Source organism: Amblyomma mixtum, chromosome 4 (genome assembly GCF_055824585.1).
Source record: "Amblyomma mixtum isolate Tamu chromosome 4, ASM5582458v1, whole genome shotgun sequence".
Lineage (NCBI taxonomy): Eukaryota > Metazoa > Arthropoda > Arachnida > Ixodida > Ixodidae > Amblyomma > Amblyomma mixtum.
In genome coordinates, this window is record NC_143015.1 from 77512232 (window position 1) to 77530553 (window position 18322).

An 18322-nucleotide genomic window follows, 5' to 3' on the forward strand; every position below is an offset into this window, starting at 1 on the left:
AATTGCATATAACAAGGGGGGTACCAATGACCTCATATTCGATTATTCGAACGAATCGAACAGTGTACGGTTAAAATTAATTGAAGGAAATCGAATATGCGCCTAAGTATTCGAATACTTTCGAATAATTGGCACGAAGTTATAGTAAGGCCTGCTGTAATTTTCCTCCATCACTATTCCAAAAACAAGGCACTCAAAACCAATGCAACCACTTCGTGTTGCGACCCCCCAAACAGAGATCTGCGTTTCGTCTTTTAACAGATACAGGTATAACAGCGAAAGAAGCCCTTTGCTTTTCCTTACACCTGCTCATTCAATATTCGCACAACTAGCGAATTATCGTCAGAATATTCTATTCGTATTCGATTCGGTTTGGAGAAAGTACTGCTCGCACACTCCTACAGCATATAAGTCATCATAATCAGCAGCAGTCTACAATTAGTACTGATGCGCGTCATCAGCGCCTGCCCAATACGTGTGAACTTCATTAAGTCCTATGCCCACCTCACACTCTGCCTACCGCTTCCAGGTAATACTGAGTGACATCTACGTAAGCGCGAAATTTTTGCAGACTTCACACTCTGAGCGTTTTGTTGTCCTTTCGGAGAATACGTTGGTCCTTTCGGAGACGAAACGCTTTGCCACAACCAATAGTCCTTCTCGAGACTAAATAAAGAGGCGAATCGCTAGTATCGACACGAATCATCCCTAGGGCTCAACTGTTCGTCCATAGAGAGGAACGTTGGGGTGCAACCGTCCATCCTAAGAGAGCAACAGCTGAAAGAAAAGAAAAACTGCGCGTCGACGGCGGGAATAAAACCGCAGGGTCTAGGTTGGAAGTCGGGCGCGCTATGTACCACACGACCGCTAAGACTGCTTTAGCCTTCCTAATAGGTGGGTTATATACGAATGTAGTATGGAATAGGTAATAAGACTAGTCACGATTTATAGTATATATTGCTATTATTCACGGAATGTGCTGCTGCATTACTGTTGTACCTACGCTTCCGCAGCAGGTCTTGATAAGCTTTAAAACACAGATGACGTACTTATAACGGCATTCTCAGCGCAAGAATGACCGATCTGTGTTTGTATTGACGCACAGAGCTTCGCAGCTGGGGGGTTCATGATCATAACAAATTCCTTTCGCCTGTGTATCAACGCATCTTCGTTCCTCACTGCTGCAGCCGCGTGTGTGGTGTCTTTCCGACGAAGGCTGCGTTGAATGACTGTACGCGCTGCGCCCAGCGCAGTCGAGTGCATGGCGCCGCGATGAATACCGGCCGCTTAGCTTCCCAACAGATATGCACTCGATACTTCCAGCAAAGAAACGAAATGAAACGACGCATGGAGGACCGTTCGCTCCTCTGTCGGTGGTCGCTCAGATATACCCGTGGCTTTCAAGAGTCTGTGGGAAGCAAACTCGTCATTAGGTGTCGACAACAGCACATCACCCTTGGCTGCCTTTGGCTGCGACATGCATCCAGTGATCAGGTGCATCGCAACGCTCTGTCAGTTGCGGACGACCGGATCTGACGACTAGCTGCCGCTGGCTGCAATATGAAGAAAATGTGTGAGGTTCGGTCCCCGAGAATGATAGATGTAACAATGAAAAATCGGAAGCGGGTGAAGTTGGGAAGGGAACAAACGCGGGTTAGTGACTTCCTACTTGGAATCAAGAGGAATAAATGGGCTTGGGCAAGCCATTAACGCAAAGGGAAGATAACCGCTGGTCCTTAAGGGTAACGGGGCGGGCACAAAGTTAGGTGGGCGAATGAGGTTAAGCAGTTTGCGGAGAAACGGTGGCCGTAGTTGACAAAGAACAGGCTTAATTGGAGAGACATGGGAGAGGCCTTTGTCCTACAGTTGGCGTAGCCATGCCAATAATGAAGGAGGAGGAGGAGGATTAAGAGGAAAGGCAGGGAGGTTAACCGCAATAATTAATCGGTTTGCTATCATACACGGGAGAAAGGGGTTAGGGGATATGACAATGAAAGAGAAAGGAGAGTAACAGAAAATTGAAGTCACATGGAAAGTCAGCGTTCGTTAAGTCACAGCCTATCATGCAGGCCAGAAGTTCGCAAGAAGCGGAGCAGTGTCTAGGAGGCCTTCAAAGCCGATGATCGGCGAGGCCAGTGCCCGACAATCTTCATTTCCGTCAGTGGGTGTAGGCCCAGACGCTCCAGCGCACGGCTGAGAGACTGCCTTTCGGCGCTGTAGGCACGGTAGTCACAAAGAATGTGGGATATAGTCTCGTCATGTCCGCAGATGGCACATGCAGGGCTATCAGCCATACCGATCAAGAAAAAGTAATGGTTGGTGAAAGCTACACCAAGCCACAGGCGACACAGTAAAGTTTCTTCACGTCGTGGCAGGCCGGATGGAAGCCGGAGCTTCAGATCTGGGCCCAAGGATTTTAAACATGAATTGGAAAATTTGCCGGAATTCCACGCGGCAATCTTGATGCCCCGCGCAAGTGCGCGAAACTTGTCCGCTGCGTCTGATCTCGAAAGGGGGATCGACACAAAATCGCCGTCCTGGTGAGCGGTTCGCGCGACCTCTAATAATGAAGACGACGAAGGCTCCTAACCAACCAATGCCCTGGTCGCTTCTCACAGACGCTTGAAAGCCACAGGTATACATCTGAGTGAGCAATGAGAGGGGACCAAATGAACGCGAAATGGACAATGGACAATGTACAGCTTATAAAATACGGCTCCAGATATGCATGTTGGTGACTTATAGAGGACCAGAGCATGACGGCGAGGACTGAAAATATTGTCTTTCATCACACCGTCTGAATGTTTAGTGCGTGAAATCTGCACCGGAATGTTTCGTCCCGCGGTTAGCCTATTCACTAGCCAAACTTCGTTTCCGGGATATAACAGTCGTCGGTGTTCCGAAAGTACGAAATATCGCTTACAGTGTACCTTTACAATGTCTCTTACTGCTTCGTGTGCAGGGCGCTGCGTGGGCTGGCCTGCTGGTCTGCGCCCTCCAGCTGTGGCACGCAGTGGGCAGGGGGCTGTCGGCAGTACCTCCACCACCTGTGGTCACTGGAACGCTGTATAGATGTCCGCCGCAGATCAACGACACTGGCGTAGCAGCCGGTGCTACCTTATATCCAATGGACCGACTAGCCAGCGAGAGGTAAGATTTTCTTGAAGGTAGAGTATAGTTGTAGCGCACGCTCCTTGCGCAAGTATGGGAACCAGATCATATTTTCCCGATTTTCCTAACTATACGTTTTGAAGGTACTTATTGTAATGAGGATATGCGTATTCTCCAATAGTCCAAGACTCATGCTGAAGTCCGCATGCGGGAGGTCCCGGGTTCGATCCCCAGTGCCACCGGGTACCCACCAGTGAAACAGGGGGTACAAGCTTTTCCCCGGTCTTGTGCCCGGCTTATTTAGGGTGAACTGCTTGGAAAATGGGTCTCTGAGCCCACTTTGAGCAGAAGAAAAGAACTTGTGCCATGGTGCTGTATGGCGAAAGACGCCCTTACGCCAAACAAATACATCATCCGCATCATCATTGTGAAGCCAGTTGTTCAAGAAGTAGCTCCAGGTTCGGGCATACTGTGGACCCCCTATGCTGAGGCTACAGTCGAAGCAAATGCTCACTTGCGAGTTTCTGACCTGGCTTCCTTTGTTAGAGCAATCGCAGGTATTACGGGTGTGTCCTGCGCGCACGCCTTGCCTCATAAGAGGGAGGCATTATTCGTAACATTCGCCAAAGCCTTATGCTTTCTTAACATTTTTAAAGGAGTAAATGTGATGGCATTTTTAAATTAGCCAACGAAAGCCCTCGCACAAAAGGATCGCTCTTTTCAAGACAAGACGGTTCTCAAATGCATCACGAACATATATTTATGAAAACAGTACTTGCACGGCTGTCGCGCCGGAGAAAAGGATCATGATAGGACATCATTTGCAGACGATTGCATTATTTACACTAATGTTAATTCAGTTGAACATCAAGTTAAGCTTAATGGTTATCTGCTCAATATTAGCGAATGTTGTAGAAAGTGGCAAATGTCTTTAAACTCCAGTAAAACAGTATGTATGACAATCACACACAAACATCAGCCACTGCAATTTGACTACTCATTACAAGAAAACAAACTGAATCGGGTAACAAAATATATATACCTGGGAGTGACAATTACTTGAGACCAACGTTGGAACACTCACGTACATAACATTGTTGCTAAAGCAAATAAAAGATTAGAATTCATTACGCGGTCAATGAAGCATGCTACACAGGATACTAAACTTACTGCTTATGAGATGCTCGTACGCCCGATAATAGAATATGCGTGTGAGGTGTGGGATGCCTACACTCAAACACTTGCAGATGAACTGGAACGAGTGCAGCGACGTGCACTTCGTTTTATCTATTCTCGCTTCCGAAGACAAGATCCGGTAAACCCACTTTACGCTTTAGCGAACTTGCGCCCTCTTCAAAGTCGCCGGAAACAAAAGACTCATTCTTTTCTATAAGATTATGAACAACATGGTACATATCGATAAGCAGAAATACATAAGCGAAACTACTTCACGTATCACTTGGGGTAAACATTGCAGACATGTAAACGAACCAAAGTTTTCTAAGCACTGCTACCAGCATTCCTTCTTCCTGTCCACAGCGAAAGAAAGGTTATCTAGAGCTTCGTCCCTATTGGTTATGTCCGATACTCGCCCGTATTGGTCGAGTCAGTCTTCTGCATCTTGGCCTGGGGTGCTGGGGAAAATGGACATAATTCGGAGCTGCTCAGTAATAACTGGAGCCGACGCTATAGGCAACAGCCGTCGTCGATGTCGAACCTTCTTTTCTGGTTCTAGTGGTCCCTCATTAACCCGAGTTCAGGTGGCAACCACCGAAATCGGCAGCTGGCTCGATGCACTGGTGACATTTTCTTCGGTGTCAAACGAAGAGGGCTGGTGTCGCGGCTTGAAAAGGGTGTCCGGAGCATTTAACGGTTAAACAGAACCTCCACCAGATGTCTCGTCTTAAAACATGGACGAGCAGAGTGGCGTAGAATTCCAACTCTTTATTAGGTGGACAGGTGGCCACAAAAACAAGCGTGATCCTTCAGTTCAGTTAGCACTCACGGCTGGTCGAGGCCTCCAAACGACAAACCAGCGAGGGGCTTCACAGGGTTGGAAGAACGGGGGATGGAAGTGCGTTACCGACGCAGTTCGTCATAGCTGAGGCAAAGTGTGGCCACCTCGTCAACGATCTGGGGATTTTTCACCAGCAGCACCTGAAAGGCGTCGTCCTCGATGCACTTCATGATGTGGTGAATTCTGTCTGCTTCGGACATCGATGGATTGAGACGGGAGCAAAGGTCCACAACGTCCTCAATGTAGCGTGTGAATGTCTCGCCGGTTTGCTGGGCGCGACCATGGAGCCGTTGTTCGGAGCGAAGCTTGCGAAAGGTAGGCCGGCCGGATGCATCCGCAAAGGCAGATTTAAACGCCGACCAAGTCGAAAGGATCGCCTCATGGTTCCTGAACCACTGAAAGGAACCATCCGCTAAGTAGAAGATGACAGCCGACAATTTAACGCTGTCGTCCCAGTTATTATAGCGCCTCACGCGGTAATACGTTGGAGAGCCAGTTGTCGACGTTTTCATCGGCGTCGCCGCAGAAAAGAGGGGGCACATTGCCGTGCGGTACCGGAACAGATGATGGTAGACGGAAGGAGGGGTGAGGTCTGGCTGGGTTCATCGGGCATAGCGGACTCCGGCGGCAAGGCTCTGCAGCGAAGTTCTAGAATGGGGATCCAGTCGCACTTACACCAAACGCAAGAGGGCTAAGGAGTTCCGGGCGATGACAAGAAGGCAGCGGCAAGGCAGCGACCAAGGCAGCGTCATCGCGACGTAGAGTTAGTTCAAATAGGCGGTCCATCAGGCAGGTCTCGCGTATTGGCCGCAACCGTCTTTTTCCTCTCCGGCAGTTGCCTTCACTAGGCCCACACTGGCCTGCTATATTACATTGCAAACAAAACTATTTATGAGGTGTATATGAAAAGTATATATTGGGTATGTATTTGAAATATACGAACAGATTTTTTATTCATTCATTACCTTATATACCCTATGTATGCTACGCCATGTAGCTGCCTTTTATATCAGGTGCATTTCGTGATCTCAGTGGCCGTATGTGATGTGATATCGTTGAAAAAGGCTCGTGCATATAAAATAGCAGTAGCAGGCTCACTAGCCTGGATATGTCTTGAAGAAATAAACGTAAAAAAATTTCAGCGACTGGATTAGCAACAGCTCGCTCGGACCGTCAAGTTTTGAAAATGGACGCTGCATGTTCTAAAAAATACAGCGCAAAAAACCATTACCATAAAGTCGTTTCGCACCAGTCTTAAAGGTTACACCATGAAGACGCCACAGCTGCTCTAAACAAACAAAATTTTCTTTAAATTATCAACAAAGTCATTTTCTCGACCCTCTAAGGTGCTTAGTCACAATTGCCCACCAAAAAACGGCGGACAATAGCGGGTCAGTGTGCGCGCGTTTGTGTGGCGACAGATAACGTGGCATCCGTATTAAGATTATCTTAATAACGCGGAGTGACACAGCCCTAGTCGTTGAGTTTGGCGTGCCTGCTAAAACAGCATCGCAGACAATGAAGCCTTGGACTATGTAAATAGACTTCTGACACACTCCATTTTCAAATCATATTTTCATCCGCAGTCCGTACGTGTTCCCTCTGTACCGGCTGTCCTTCTTCTGGATGGCCTTCATTGGGTCCATTCTGACGCTCATCTTGGGAACAGCTATAAGTCTTCCTACAGGTAAGTATGGCCATCCACGCATGCCAGCTAGGCCCACTGCATGACTAAGGACTCCTCGATAGACCTGCAATTAACTTTGTCCCGAGCCCGCGTTTGTCAACCATATCCTGTACTGACCCCTGGACTCCACGCACGGCAGAAAAATGATCTAAAGGGTCCAACACACAGTTATAAGGGTGAAAACGTTTTCGGAAGTGTATAAAAGAAGACTCCAGCCGTGTAACGGAGAATAACTAAGCGCGAAACAGTCTAGTAATTGAGAAAAGCAATTACGAGCCCAGAAGCAGGAACGAGTCCTCGGCGCAACACCGCATGATATTTTTTGAGGCGGAAGCCTTTAATGTCTCATCGTTGTAAGCAGCAGTTGTCGACAGAAAATGTCACGCTTTTCAATGGGTGGAAACGGTCGTGACGTCACAGTGCGCGAATTTCAAACGGGGCCAATTGTACTTTGCCTAGTAACCATGCAACCAATTGAAGGGATCGTATAGTGATGCTCCAAGTAAGTGGGACTGAGCTTAGTTAATTGCTTAATTACCCAATTAGTCTAATTAGCTTTACTAGTCAGGCCATATAAATAAATAAAACCGATTAAGAAATTGGTCGAGCTCAGGAATCGAACCCCGGTCTTCGACGTGAGAGACGAGCATGCTATCCACTCCGCCATGCCAGCTCGATGGTTTGGAATGAACAAAGGCGCGTCTAGTGAATACGGTGTCTTCACTAACTCTCATCCTCCTCCATTCCCTTCCGGCGAGGTTTAGGTGTCCACCGACAAATGAGAGACAGATACATTTCCTTTCCTCAAAAACCAATTTACCGACGAGCGAGGCGTAGAACCGAATGGGCGATGGCGTTCTATGGACTCCTTGGCAGCGTTGCAAGACGCTGTCGCGTTCCACTCTTAGGGGCGAAGCTTAACATCTTAACCACACATCAGTGACCACACTTTAGGTCAAAAAAGTGCCCCCCTGAATTTTGTGACACAGATACTGCGTAATTTCCTTTCCTCAAATACAATTTTCATTTTCTTCATTACGGCTCCTCTTTATCTATCTTCTTTCACTCCCACTTCCTCCCTTCCTCTAAGGTGCGGTTCAGGTGTCCACCGAGATGACAGAGAATTACTGCGCCATTTCCTTTCCTCAAAAAGCGTTGCGTTCAAAGGGCAAGGCATCGCGCCGAACGGGTGGTGGCGTTCCATGGACTCCCTGGCAGCGCAACAACGCGCTGTCGCGTTCCACTCCTAAAGGCGAAGCTTAAGCGTCATTAATTAGCAGGTAATTAGCATTCAGGCATTAATCACTAATTAACCATTAATTCGTGATTTGTCATCACTTAGAAATTAGTACTCAATTACATGTGACGCCACCAGTGCCACAGAAACAGCGAAGGTGGTGCGGAAAACGCTTCCGCCTCTGCCCACTTTAGACAGTCAAAGTGCCCCATGAATTTTAATCTTTATTCCATAGAAGACCCACAACCTCACTGACCCTCAATCGTAATCTGTGATCTCGTGATTCATTCTTGCAGATGTTGAGTGCGGTGGTTGTTTAATTAACGCATGAGAATGCATGCATGCGTACATTCTCGTAGAAGTTATTTGGCACGCAGAAACAACATACGATGTGGTCTTGAAGCGGGATGAACAAGAGCTAAAAAGAGTTTATCTAGATGTGCCAATTAGCCCTAAAACTATCCAGCTTAGGAGCGTCTGCGTGTAATTTCTCGTCTCTCACTGTGTGGCTAACGCGGGTTTCCACTTGTCGCAGGTTTTATCAGCTGTATAAAGTCCACTGTGCTGCCATCGCTAGCAGGGACCAGTAATTCGCTCAAATTAAGAAGCGTTTCTGTCAATGAACAAGAATGGACGCAACAAAAGCGCTCAAGAAATCCCTCTCTAAAACATTCACTTGCCTCTCAGCTCATAGTCACCGACAAAACGAATGCGTAGAGGGCTCAGGAGAGAAAAATAACGCGTGTCTAAGAAGTCTTGGTGTTGCCTTGACAGCGTAGACAGCCTTTTATCATGTTAGCGCAACAAAGACACTGAGACGAAGACTTGTCTGCTCAGGCGCATATACAGGGTGTTTCACCCAACACTTTACACAGTTTTTAAAAACAGGCTTTTTGAGTTTTTTCGACACAGCATTGTCAGCACTGTAGTAACCTGCATCAGAATACAGCTAAGACGTGGTAACTAGCAGGATGGTTGACTAATATTGAATACTTCTCTTTAATGATTGCCGTTAGGCTTTTTAATTATTGAGAGGCACGTAGCCCGCCATAAGTAAACGTCATATCGGTTTTTAAAATTTATGAAAACGCGGCCTAACAAATTTCGGCTATTTCGACGAGTTATGTGCACTGCAGAGGTTGCTTTGCCTTCAAACTTTTTGGCAGCGCGTATATTTTGCTTCGATGTAGCCACGATTTATTTGGCCCCAGCGCCGAGGGTAATCATGTTTCCGAAACTCTAAAAACTGATAAGGAGGTTACGGTGGGCTACACGCCTCTGAATAGTTAAGGAGCCTAACATTAATATTTAAAATGTTAACGATTCAATATTAGCTAGCCAGCCTGCTAGTTAGCACGTCTTAGTTGTATTCTGATGTGCTACACCGCTCGCAATGCTTATGCCGAAAAAAGTGCTCCTCTAACTGAAAAAGCCTATCTTTAAAAGTTGTGGGAAGTCCTAGGTGAAAACACCCTGTATACTTCGAATGCTAAATCTTTGGAATTAGTTACTTTAGACGTTCCGCCTTCATACATTTCGATCTGGATCAGGACACCTGTCCTCTTTTAACATTCAAAGATCTGTCTTCTCATTACCGGGACTCGCACCGTCAGTACCCGGCTCCTCTCAAGGGCCTAGGAAAAGCGGGCGAAAGAATACTTCAGACTCTATACTTACACTCTACTGTGCCTGGCAGTACTCAAACATTTCGATCCTTCCTTCTCTGGCCTCGGCTCTTTTTGTGGGGAGGCGGCTGACACCTTCCCCGTGATCTGGGCATGCCAGCGAAATCCTTCTCTTCCATCCCTAACCCATTCCCCTACTCGAGAGGTCTGGGAGGCGTCCCTGCTCAGCTGCCTGGACCTAACGGCCCAACAAGCCCTGGTTCAGCGATCTCGTGTGGTGGTCTAGACCAATATGGGGTCCCTGAATAAGGGACTCCATCTAGTATTGTAAGGGGAGCGGCTCACTAGAGGCTGCTTCCCTTTATCATCATCATCATCATCATCATCCGGAGCCGGGCTCCGGAGCAGCAAGCTCAAGCAATCAGTCTGGCACGGGACGCTTTGCGAAAGACGTCGGCCTGCGGGGCTCCCTCTCTCTTGGAGGACCCCTATAGCGCCTGACTGAGGGAGCGGGGGGGCTTCTACATCGACGACAATGAGGTTATCTTGAACTTGTTAACGCTTAGAAGTTATTCTAAATCACCGTATAATTGTTTGGATTGGAGAAATACCAGCATCAATAGTGAGTGCGAGTATGCCCATGTTTTGATTGCACACACAGTGCCTCTATTCAGAATGGAGTGGAGAGGAGGGATAAGGTCACGTTGGCGTCCTGATTTCAAAAAAGAATCCCGCCTCGTTTATTTGTAACAACAACTTTCTTCTAGGTGGCGTCCAGACAGCCAGAAAGAACACGCATCTCACCAGCCCTGTGTTCCTGAACCTATGGAAGCGCTTCAAGTTCTTTCGGCAAACACTGAACGTGAGTGTAGGTCTGTGTCATCAGCGTCGGTATGTGGCGCGACGACGTAACAGTATAAGCGGGCTTCTTTTGACCGTCAATATTACTACATCGCCGGTCAGCTGAAGTATCAAAGTAGTTAAGTATTTAGTGCATATTCATTTGGTAAAATGGTTATACAGCAACTTACGTGTTTCTTCGAACGGCTCTCGTATCTGAGTTTCCTTACTACGTTCAGATATTTTGTGTGCGTACTACGCGTATTTTTGTATTAGCTGCATTTCTTGCATTAAGTAGTGGATTGCTGAAAACTACATTAAGCAAGCGAGTTTGGACACTTCAACGTATCAGGCCCAGGGCAGAGCCCTCACATTACGCGCATGTGTCCAGGCCACGTAGGGCCATGGCACTGGCACACCGGTTCACACAGCGAAGTTGCGCGTCCGGCTCCTGCGACGCATGGAGGGCCTCCCATTCCTCCCATGTTCCGATGGCGGGCTATCCCTACGGGGGAGGATCGGCAGGGCAGCCGAAGAGGATGTGGTCCAAGGTGGCGTGCGATTCTCCGCAGAGAGTGCACGCTGGGTAAACGGGGCAGAAGTAGGATAGACGCTGAGGGGTAGAAATAGTTCGGGTCTGGAGTAGCCTCCAGAGAATCTGTTGGGAGTGGGATAGGCGGGAGTGGCGAGGGGGAGGGCGGTAAAGTCGACGAGCAAGGCGTGCTTGTTGAGTCCGTTCTGAGAACCTGTGTGCCCGCTGCTCCGAGAAATCTCGGCTGGGGCCGACATTTACCTGGTAAATAAGTCCTCAGGTGATGCATCGGCGGCCTCATTTCCGGCATTGCCAGAGTGAGCCGGTACCCACACGAGCTCAATACGCCTATCGGGATTTAGGGTGCACATTCTCAATATCTGCCACGCGGGGGGATGGACGCGTCCGCGGGCGAAATTAAGAATGGCTGTTTTGGAATCGCTAACTATATGAGCCGCATTGGTTTGGGCGAAGGCTACTGCTATAGCTGCTTCCTCTGCTTCTTCCGAGGTACAGACCTCTCCTTTATTCATTAAAGTCTCTCTCTCTCTCTATCTCTTCCGGGGTACAGAAGGGGTCTATGAAGTGGGTGACGGGGGGGGGGGGGGGGGGTCGCTGCTGGATAAGCCACAGCTACTAAACGGCCTCGACCACACGCGGCGTCTACCCAGCTCACATCCTCTGAATTGTTTGTGTCCTCACATGAACCTGTGCGTTTCCCGATTTGGTAAGACTAAAAACAGATTGGTTCCTGTGAAAGCTTTGAGTACATAAACCCATGTTTACCCACGAATTGCATTTATTGAAGATGCCGGCTCCTGTTTTAATTGAATAACCTCTTGTCTTCATCAACAAACGCAGTCTTTTCTGGCTTTCTTTCGTTCATTAAAATGGAAATCAAGCATACCCAGTAGGCACATGCGGTAATTTATAGCGGAATGTCGCGAATCGTCGAACCTGTTGTGTAACTGCTGAGGAGTGTTAGAGTGTTCATCATGGTTCGATCCCAATCTACCGTTCCTGTCGACAAGAAAATCATGACAAAAAAAATGAATTACGCTTAAGCCTTGCCTTTAATAGTGGAACGCGACAGCGTCTTACAGCGCTGCCAGGTAGTCCACCGTGGTACGCTTTCGCCAGTTCGGCACGACGCCTTGCCCGTTGAACAAATCGCTCGGAGGGGGGTATCTGTTACAGCGGGCGTCGTCGTTCGGCGCACGTGGTTGTTGCGACGCGTGTCTGTTCTTTCTGTCTTTCCTCTCATCTTTCAACTCTCCTCTATATGCACGTGGCAGTGGTTGTGCCTCAGTTCGAGCTAGTAGGCAGGCCCGTTCAATTTCCTCTTAATCCTTCTTTAAGTCGCAACAACAACATCGCTCGGAGTCTCCAGGAGGCCTCTCAAAACAGCCCACCCGCCACTCGAAGAGATCGCGAACGGGCTGCAGTGACGCTGCTTCCTGAAATTACGGTTTAGGGGGGTTTAACGTCCCAAAGCAACTCAGGCTATGAACGACGCCGTAGTGAAAGGCTCCGAAAATTTCGACCCCCTGGGGTTCTTTGACGTGCACTGACATCGCACAGTACACGGGCCTCTAGAAATTACGCCTCCATCGAAGTTAGTCTCTGTACGTCTCCGTTGCGGTTTTGATTTTAGAGGAACGGAAAGGCACAGTAATTGTCTCACATATCGGTGGACACCTCAACCACGACGTGACGGAAGGGAGGAAGTTTGTAGTCAAAGAGGAAAGACAGAAAAGGGGCCGTTATGGAGGTCTGCGTCTCCTTTGGTGTCGCATTCGTTGACCACAACAACAAACACGCGTACAACACAGGCGCACGGGGGATACGGGTTCCATGACATCACAACGATTGACACCCGCCAAAAACATAACGCAGAAGCCCGAAGAAGTCGCGAAGGGTTACACCCACGCTGCCGCCCGCAGGGGCGAAACCATCGTGTTATTACCGGGCTTCGTGTTCAGACCAGTGGACGTCTTCAAAGATTTCGTCTGCTGGTTCCAAATTTAAATCCATAGCCCCTGTGCAGTGTCAGTGCAAGTTAGAACCCCAGGTGACCGAAATTACCGAAGCCTCCACAATGGCGTCCTTCATAGCCTGAGTCACTTTGGAACGTAGAACTCCATAAACCCAACTCAAACCGAACACGGTCATAGCACCCCCTATCGTATCTAAGCGCAAGCTTTTCTCATTTACTTTCATCTCTATAACATAGATGGCGCTGCTTCGCCACAGCTTCGCCACAAAAGTACCACCACTGTGGGGGTGCACAAAGGATTAAGGCAAGGTTGTCCTCTATCACCGCTGCTGTTCATGCTTTACGTGATAAATATGGAAAGAAGGCTAGAAGAAAGTAATCTGGGTTATAATCTATCGTACAGATTAGGCGGAAATGTAGTTGAGCAGCGACTCCCGGGTTTAATGTATGCGGACGATATTGTACTGTTAGCAGATAGTCAGGAAGATTTACAAACTTTGGTTAATTGCTGTGGAGACGAAAGAGACGCTCTAGGATTCAGTTTTAGCGCAACTAAATCAGGTGTGATGATTTTTAACGATACAACTGATCAGGTGCTTACAATACAAGGCCACGAAATACCCAAAGTGGCCGAATACAAATACCTCGGGATATGGCTAAACGAAGGGCAGATATACACGAAAAAGCATGAACAGGCTCTTAGGGCAAAAGGACGAAGAGACGCCGGGATAATGAAACATAGGGCATTATGGGGGTACAACAAATATGAAGTACTAAGAGGTATTTGGAAAGGAATAATGGTGCCGGGACTTACTTTCGGCAATGCGGTTCTGTGCTTAAGGGCAGAAGTTCAGTCAAGACTAGACGTAAATCAGAGAGCTGTTGGAAGATTAGCACTAGGTGCCCACGGCAAAACTACAAACGAGGCAGTACAAGGGGATATTGGCTGGGCATCGTTCGAGGCACGGGAAGCTAAGAGTAAAATACTATATGAAGAACGCCTGAGGAAATTGGACGTTAACAGATGGGCAGCTAAGGTATTCAAAAATATCTATACAGAAAGAACGTTGACTCACAGTGGCGGAAAAGAACTAGAAAACTAACCAGTAAGTATGCCGGTCATGAGGACGGAGAAAGAAAGAGCATTAAACGACAGGTTAAAAACGCGGAAGTTAAAAATTGGATGAATTCAATGGAAAAGAAACATAGTGTAGAACTATATCGATTCTGGAAAAGGCAGATCAGGAAAGAATTTTTCTATGATAACTCAAGAGGCAGTGCCCTACTTTTTGAAGCTAGATCAGGGTGTCTTAGAACGCGCAGCTACAAAAAGAAATTTATCGAAGAAGATGACACATGTGCAGTGTGTGGTAGATCTGTGGAAACAATTGAACACCTCATAATCAAATGTGATGGTATCCTTCCGGATGTCGATGCAGGCACAGTCACTCTTTCTTAGGCCCTAGGGTTTAAAGATAACAATGGTCATGTAAATAAATCTGCAGTGGAAGTCAGCAAAAAGCGATTGGAGGATTGGTGGCTGAAAAGCAGAGATGTGGCATAAGGTTAGAATTGTAGGAAACCGTAGGCAAAGGTGATGGAGAATCTTAATGAGAATTGCCAACACAGTAAACAAAAAATATTAAATAAAGAAAAGCTGAGCATGGTGGCAATTGCCACCACCCCGTTTCAAAGGGGGCGCTCCTATCCATCCATCCATCCATCATGGCAGTCAAATAAAATGCTTTATAGAGTAGAATGTGACGCCTATCAGGTAACGTTTTAAAATACGCCACTTCACGAAGTCAAATACCACAACGCATTCAGTAGGTCCACTTTTGTTCGGATCGAACCAACGAGCCTTCGTAGTGTGTTCTGCGCGGGCTCGCCTCGCAATCTGAAAGACCTGGGTTGGATTCGCCCTATCTCCACAAGATTTTTTATTCGGAAGTACTCATGTTGCAACACCAATGCCAACAATGCCAACGTCGACAACGCCAACAACGCCGACACCAGCTTTTCTGCGACACGAGCTCTAAAGCTGTCGCGTTAAAATATATCCTTTGTCTTCTCGAACGTAGAAATAAAACAACTTTGTTCCGCTTCGTGAAAAAAAGAAAGCACCCATTGTATACGTTGACGAACGGTTTGCACTACTCCCTTAGCGAAGTTCCATAATTCTAGCAATGTTGCTCTTATACGCAACAGGCGGACTTAACTCCGGCGCCGAGGGGAGCACCACTCACGGCGAGTAGCGCACCTGCTTCAGGATGAAGTCGTCGCCACGCGACCTCGAACGGCTTAAACTTAATTGCTGCGGCGGGTCCTGCTGTGCACTCAGTTTGCTAAGAGTGCCGATTTTTAACACCAGCATTTGAGTTGTCGCATCTGCACAGTCATGCACATGCAATGTTTCACCAGGAAGTAGGTTTGACGGCTCCAGTTGATCGCGCTTGTCCCGCGCCAAACGTTGCACCACACGCACTAGCGTTTTTCGATTACCGGAGAATGAAGAGCTTCCCAATTCAGATTGCAGACAACAGTAATTGAGATTGGCTCTCTACTCGCCACATGAGAACATATTGCAAGCTCTTTGTTGCTGGTGCGAAAGGCACTGTTGTAAAAGCGACACTGGGACCTCCGGATTGGGGATCGCTATATTAGTGGAAATGTTTGTGAAAGAAAAATTTTGTTTTGAGCACAAATTGCCATAGCTCTGTTTAAACCCGGCCCCTTTCGAGAACCGATATATTATGATTTGAAGGTAAAGAGGAGAGTCCCTTCTGGTGCGAGGTCTGTTTCTGCACAAAGCACGCTAGTCAGCCCGCAGTGCTCAGACTTCGTGCTTACTATAACGTGGACGACGACGGGTTTTCCTCCTAATGGGACTGTTAAGTTAACGCTATCCCGTTAATGCGTTCTTCACCCTCGTTCGCCGTACTCCAACTAGTGCCTGTATCTTGAAGGTGACGAAAGGCACCTCGAAGATACGGTTTCATGCATTATATTTTCGTCATCTCTTCAAAGAGTAACGTCATCTCCCTAAATCATTACAGACACGTGATTAAATAGCCTTACAAAAAAAATTCAGGGGGAATTTTCGCCCTGTAAAGAGCTGCAATGCGACAGCCTTTCCTGGCGCACTGTTTGGCATTGACGGTGAGATTGTTCGTGCTGTACTAGGGCTTTATTTGACTACACCCTTTGACTGCACATTACAACTACACACTTTGACTGCCGACTTTGCTCCTTTAGCACGACTCTCTCTCTGCTTCGATGAGTTCGGCTGTATCCATGGCTCTGCTCGCAGTAATGAGGTATGGAATGTGGTCACCCACGGACGCCTTCGCCCCCTGTTGGAGCGGACAACAACTATTTTATTAGTTGTCATCTACTCCAAAAGGGGGGGGGGGGGTCAGGCATCCGTGGGTGACCTCATTACTTCAAATCCACGCACTCTGACGTCATAATCATTTCGACCAACCGAAAAGCGCGACACCTCTGCAGACAACCTTCTGTCGACAACGATGAGGCATTAAAGGCTTTCGCCGTAATAACAAACACCGGCCCGGTCCAAGGTTCTCACCCCGGGACGGCACCAAGCGTCGTCCCTCCCTCCTTCCCAGAGAGTTCCTCCTTGCCCTTCGAGCGAGCCACAAATCGCAGCGTGACACACACTCTTACCGAGCAGTCACCTTCCACGCCACATGCCTATGAGGTCGTGCTACTCGTCGCCATCGCAACCGCTGGTCCGATGTATTAGGCATCTTAGTTTAGTAGGACCCATCCCATTAAACCATAGAGCGTCTGTGTTCTAAAAGAGTCTTATATCCTTCCACGGCCACCACATTCCAAGCAATTTGCCGATGTCGCCGCCTTTGTTAGTCCCATCACCACCAAAGAACCTCTACGAATTTATGAGCATGCCACACAGGAGTCACTTGCTTTGTCCTTGGTAGGGATGACTGCGGGCACCTGCACGATGACTCAATTGCACTAAACCGCCTCGCTGCCTACTTCGATAATATCGAGGAGTGGCTAGTCATTCATGTGTTGGTTGCGGTCGTTGGATTGTTTAGCGCGCTGCATTCCATCACGAAAAATTTTACAGTTTAGGCGTTCTTATTTTCACTGTCTTATTGGCGCCTTTGCGGCAGTAGTCACGGCGCATCATTGTTGTCAAAGGCGGTGACAGTTTGGTGAAAAAGTTAAGGGGGCACTTTGTTGACCTAAAGTGCGGTGAGGCGGAAGGAAGCCTTAAGCGCGGTGTTGCTGCTTGTGTCACTGATGTGTGGTTAAGATGTTAATTAAGTACACGCATGTTTGTGAACCTTAAATGCTGGAGACACTGGAGGGCGTTTGGGAGGCATCCGTTTGATATGTATATATATCCTTTCTGTACATAACCGTGTAAAATAAATACCGTAATAGGAAGAAAAAAAAGTAGCGTAGCCATTAGCACGCTCGGCTGCGGAACGGAAGGATGATGGTTCGAATGCCATCGTGCACAAAGATTTCTTTTCCTGGTCTGACTAGAAAAAGCGTGACCCCTCTGCTGACAACCTTCTACTGACAACGATGAGGCATTAAAAACTTTTGCCTTGGTAGAGGGCAGCATCCTTTCTTAGGAACATGTATTTTCTCTGAAGTAGAAGAAAAATCATTCGCACTGCGAATTTATGAAATGGCGCCCGATTTTCGATGCGCCTGTGTGCTTGAAATGATAAAAGATCGCTTCAGTTTTTGCTGACATAAAGTGCAAAAAATGCTTGGAAGCACTTTGTTGATGTCAGAGGAGACCGATGAAGCACTATACCTGGGAATGTTTCGTTGCAAGAATTTCAGGAGGCAGAATTTATTCTAGAGGCCATAATAGTAATGCGCCTTCTTTCAGACACGAAAGTAATTAAATTACAGCAATTATGTTATGCCCACTAAACAAGTCCGAGTTAGAGCACGTTAACTGAAAAGTAATCGGTTTACTTTTCTGAAGTAATTGTGATTTGATTAATTTTTGGGAAAAGAAATTTCATAAGTAATTCATTTACATTAGTGTGATTGGTAAGAAAGTAATTAGTGATGCAGTTTAACTCTTTTTCAAAAGTAATTTTGCGGTGTACGCTTCTCATGTGGATTGTGACTTTGAAAAACAAATATTGATTGGCTTTATGCAGGTTCATTTTAATCATACACATTGCAACAAGAAACTTTAGCATTGTAGGAATGAGCCAGAAAAATAACACAAATTGCGAGGAAAAGGAGAAATTTAGCACCATA

General features: G+C 47.3%; 1 protein-coding gene across 1 annotated transcript in view; it reads left to right on the forward strand.

Annotated features, from left to right (window-relative positions):
* LOC149347128 (putative sodium-dependent multivitamin transporter) overlaps positions 1-18322 on the forward strand; it is a 58984-nt gene that overhangs the window by 39962 nt on the left and 700 nt on the right. The window contains exons 14-16 of the mRNA XM_089541497.1: positions 2963-3150; positions 6715-6815; positions 10445-10539. Coding sequence (XP_089397623.1) covers positions 2963-3150; positions 6715-6815; positions 10445-10539 — 384 coding nt within the window. The remainder of the gene's footprint in view (positions 1-2962; positions 3151-6714; positions 6816-10444; positions 10540-18322) is intronic.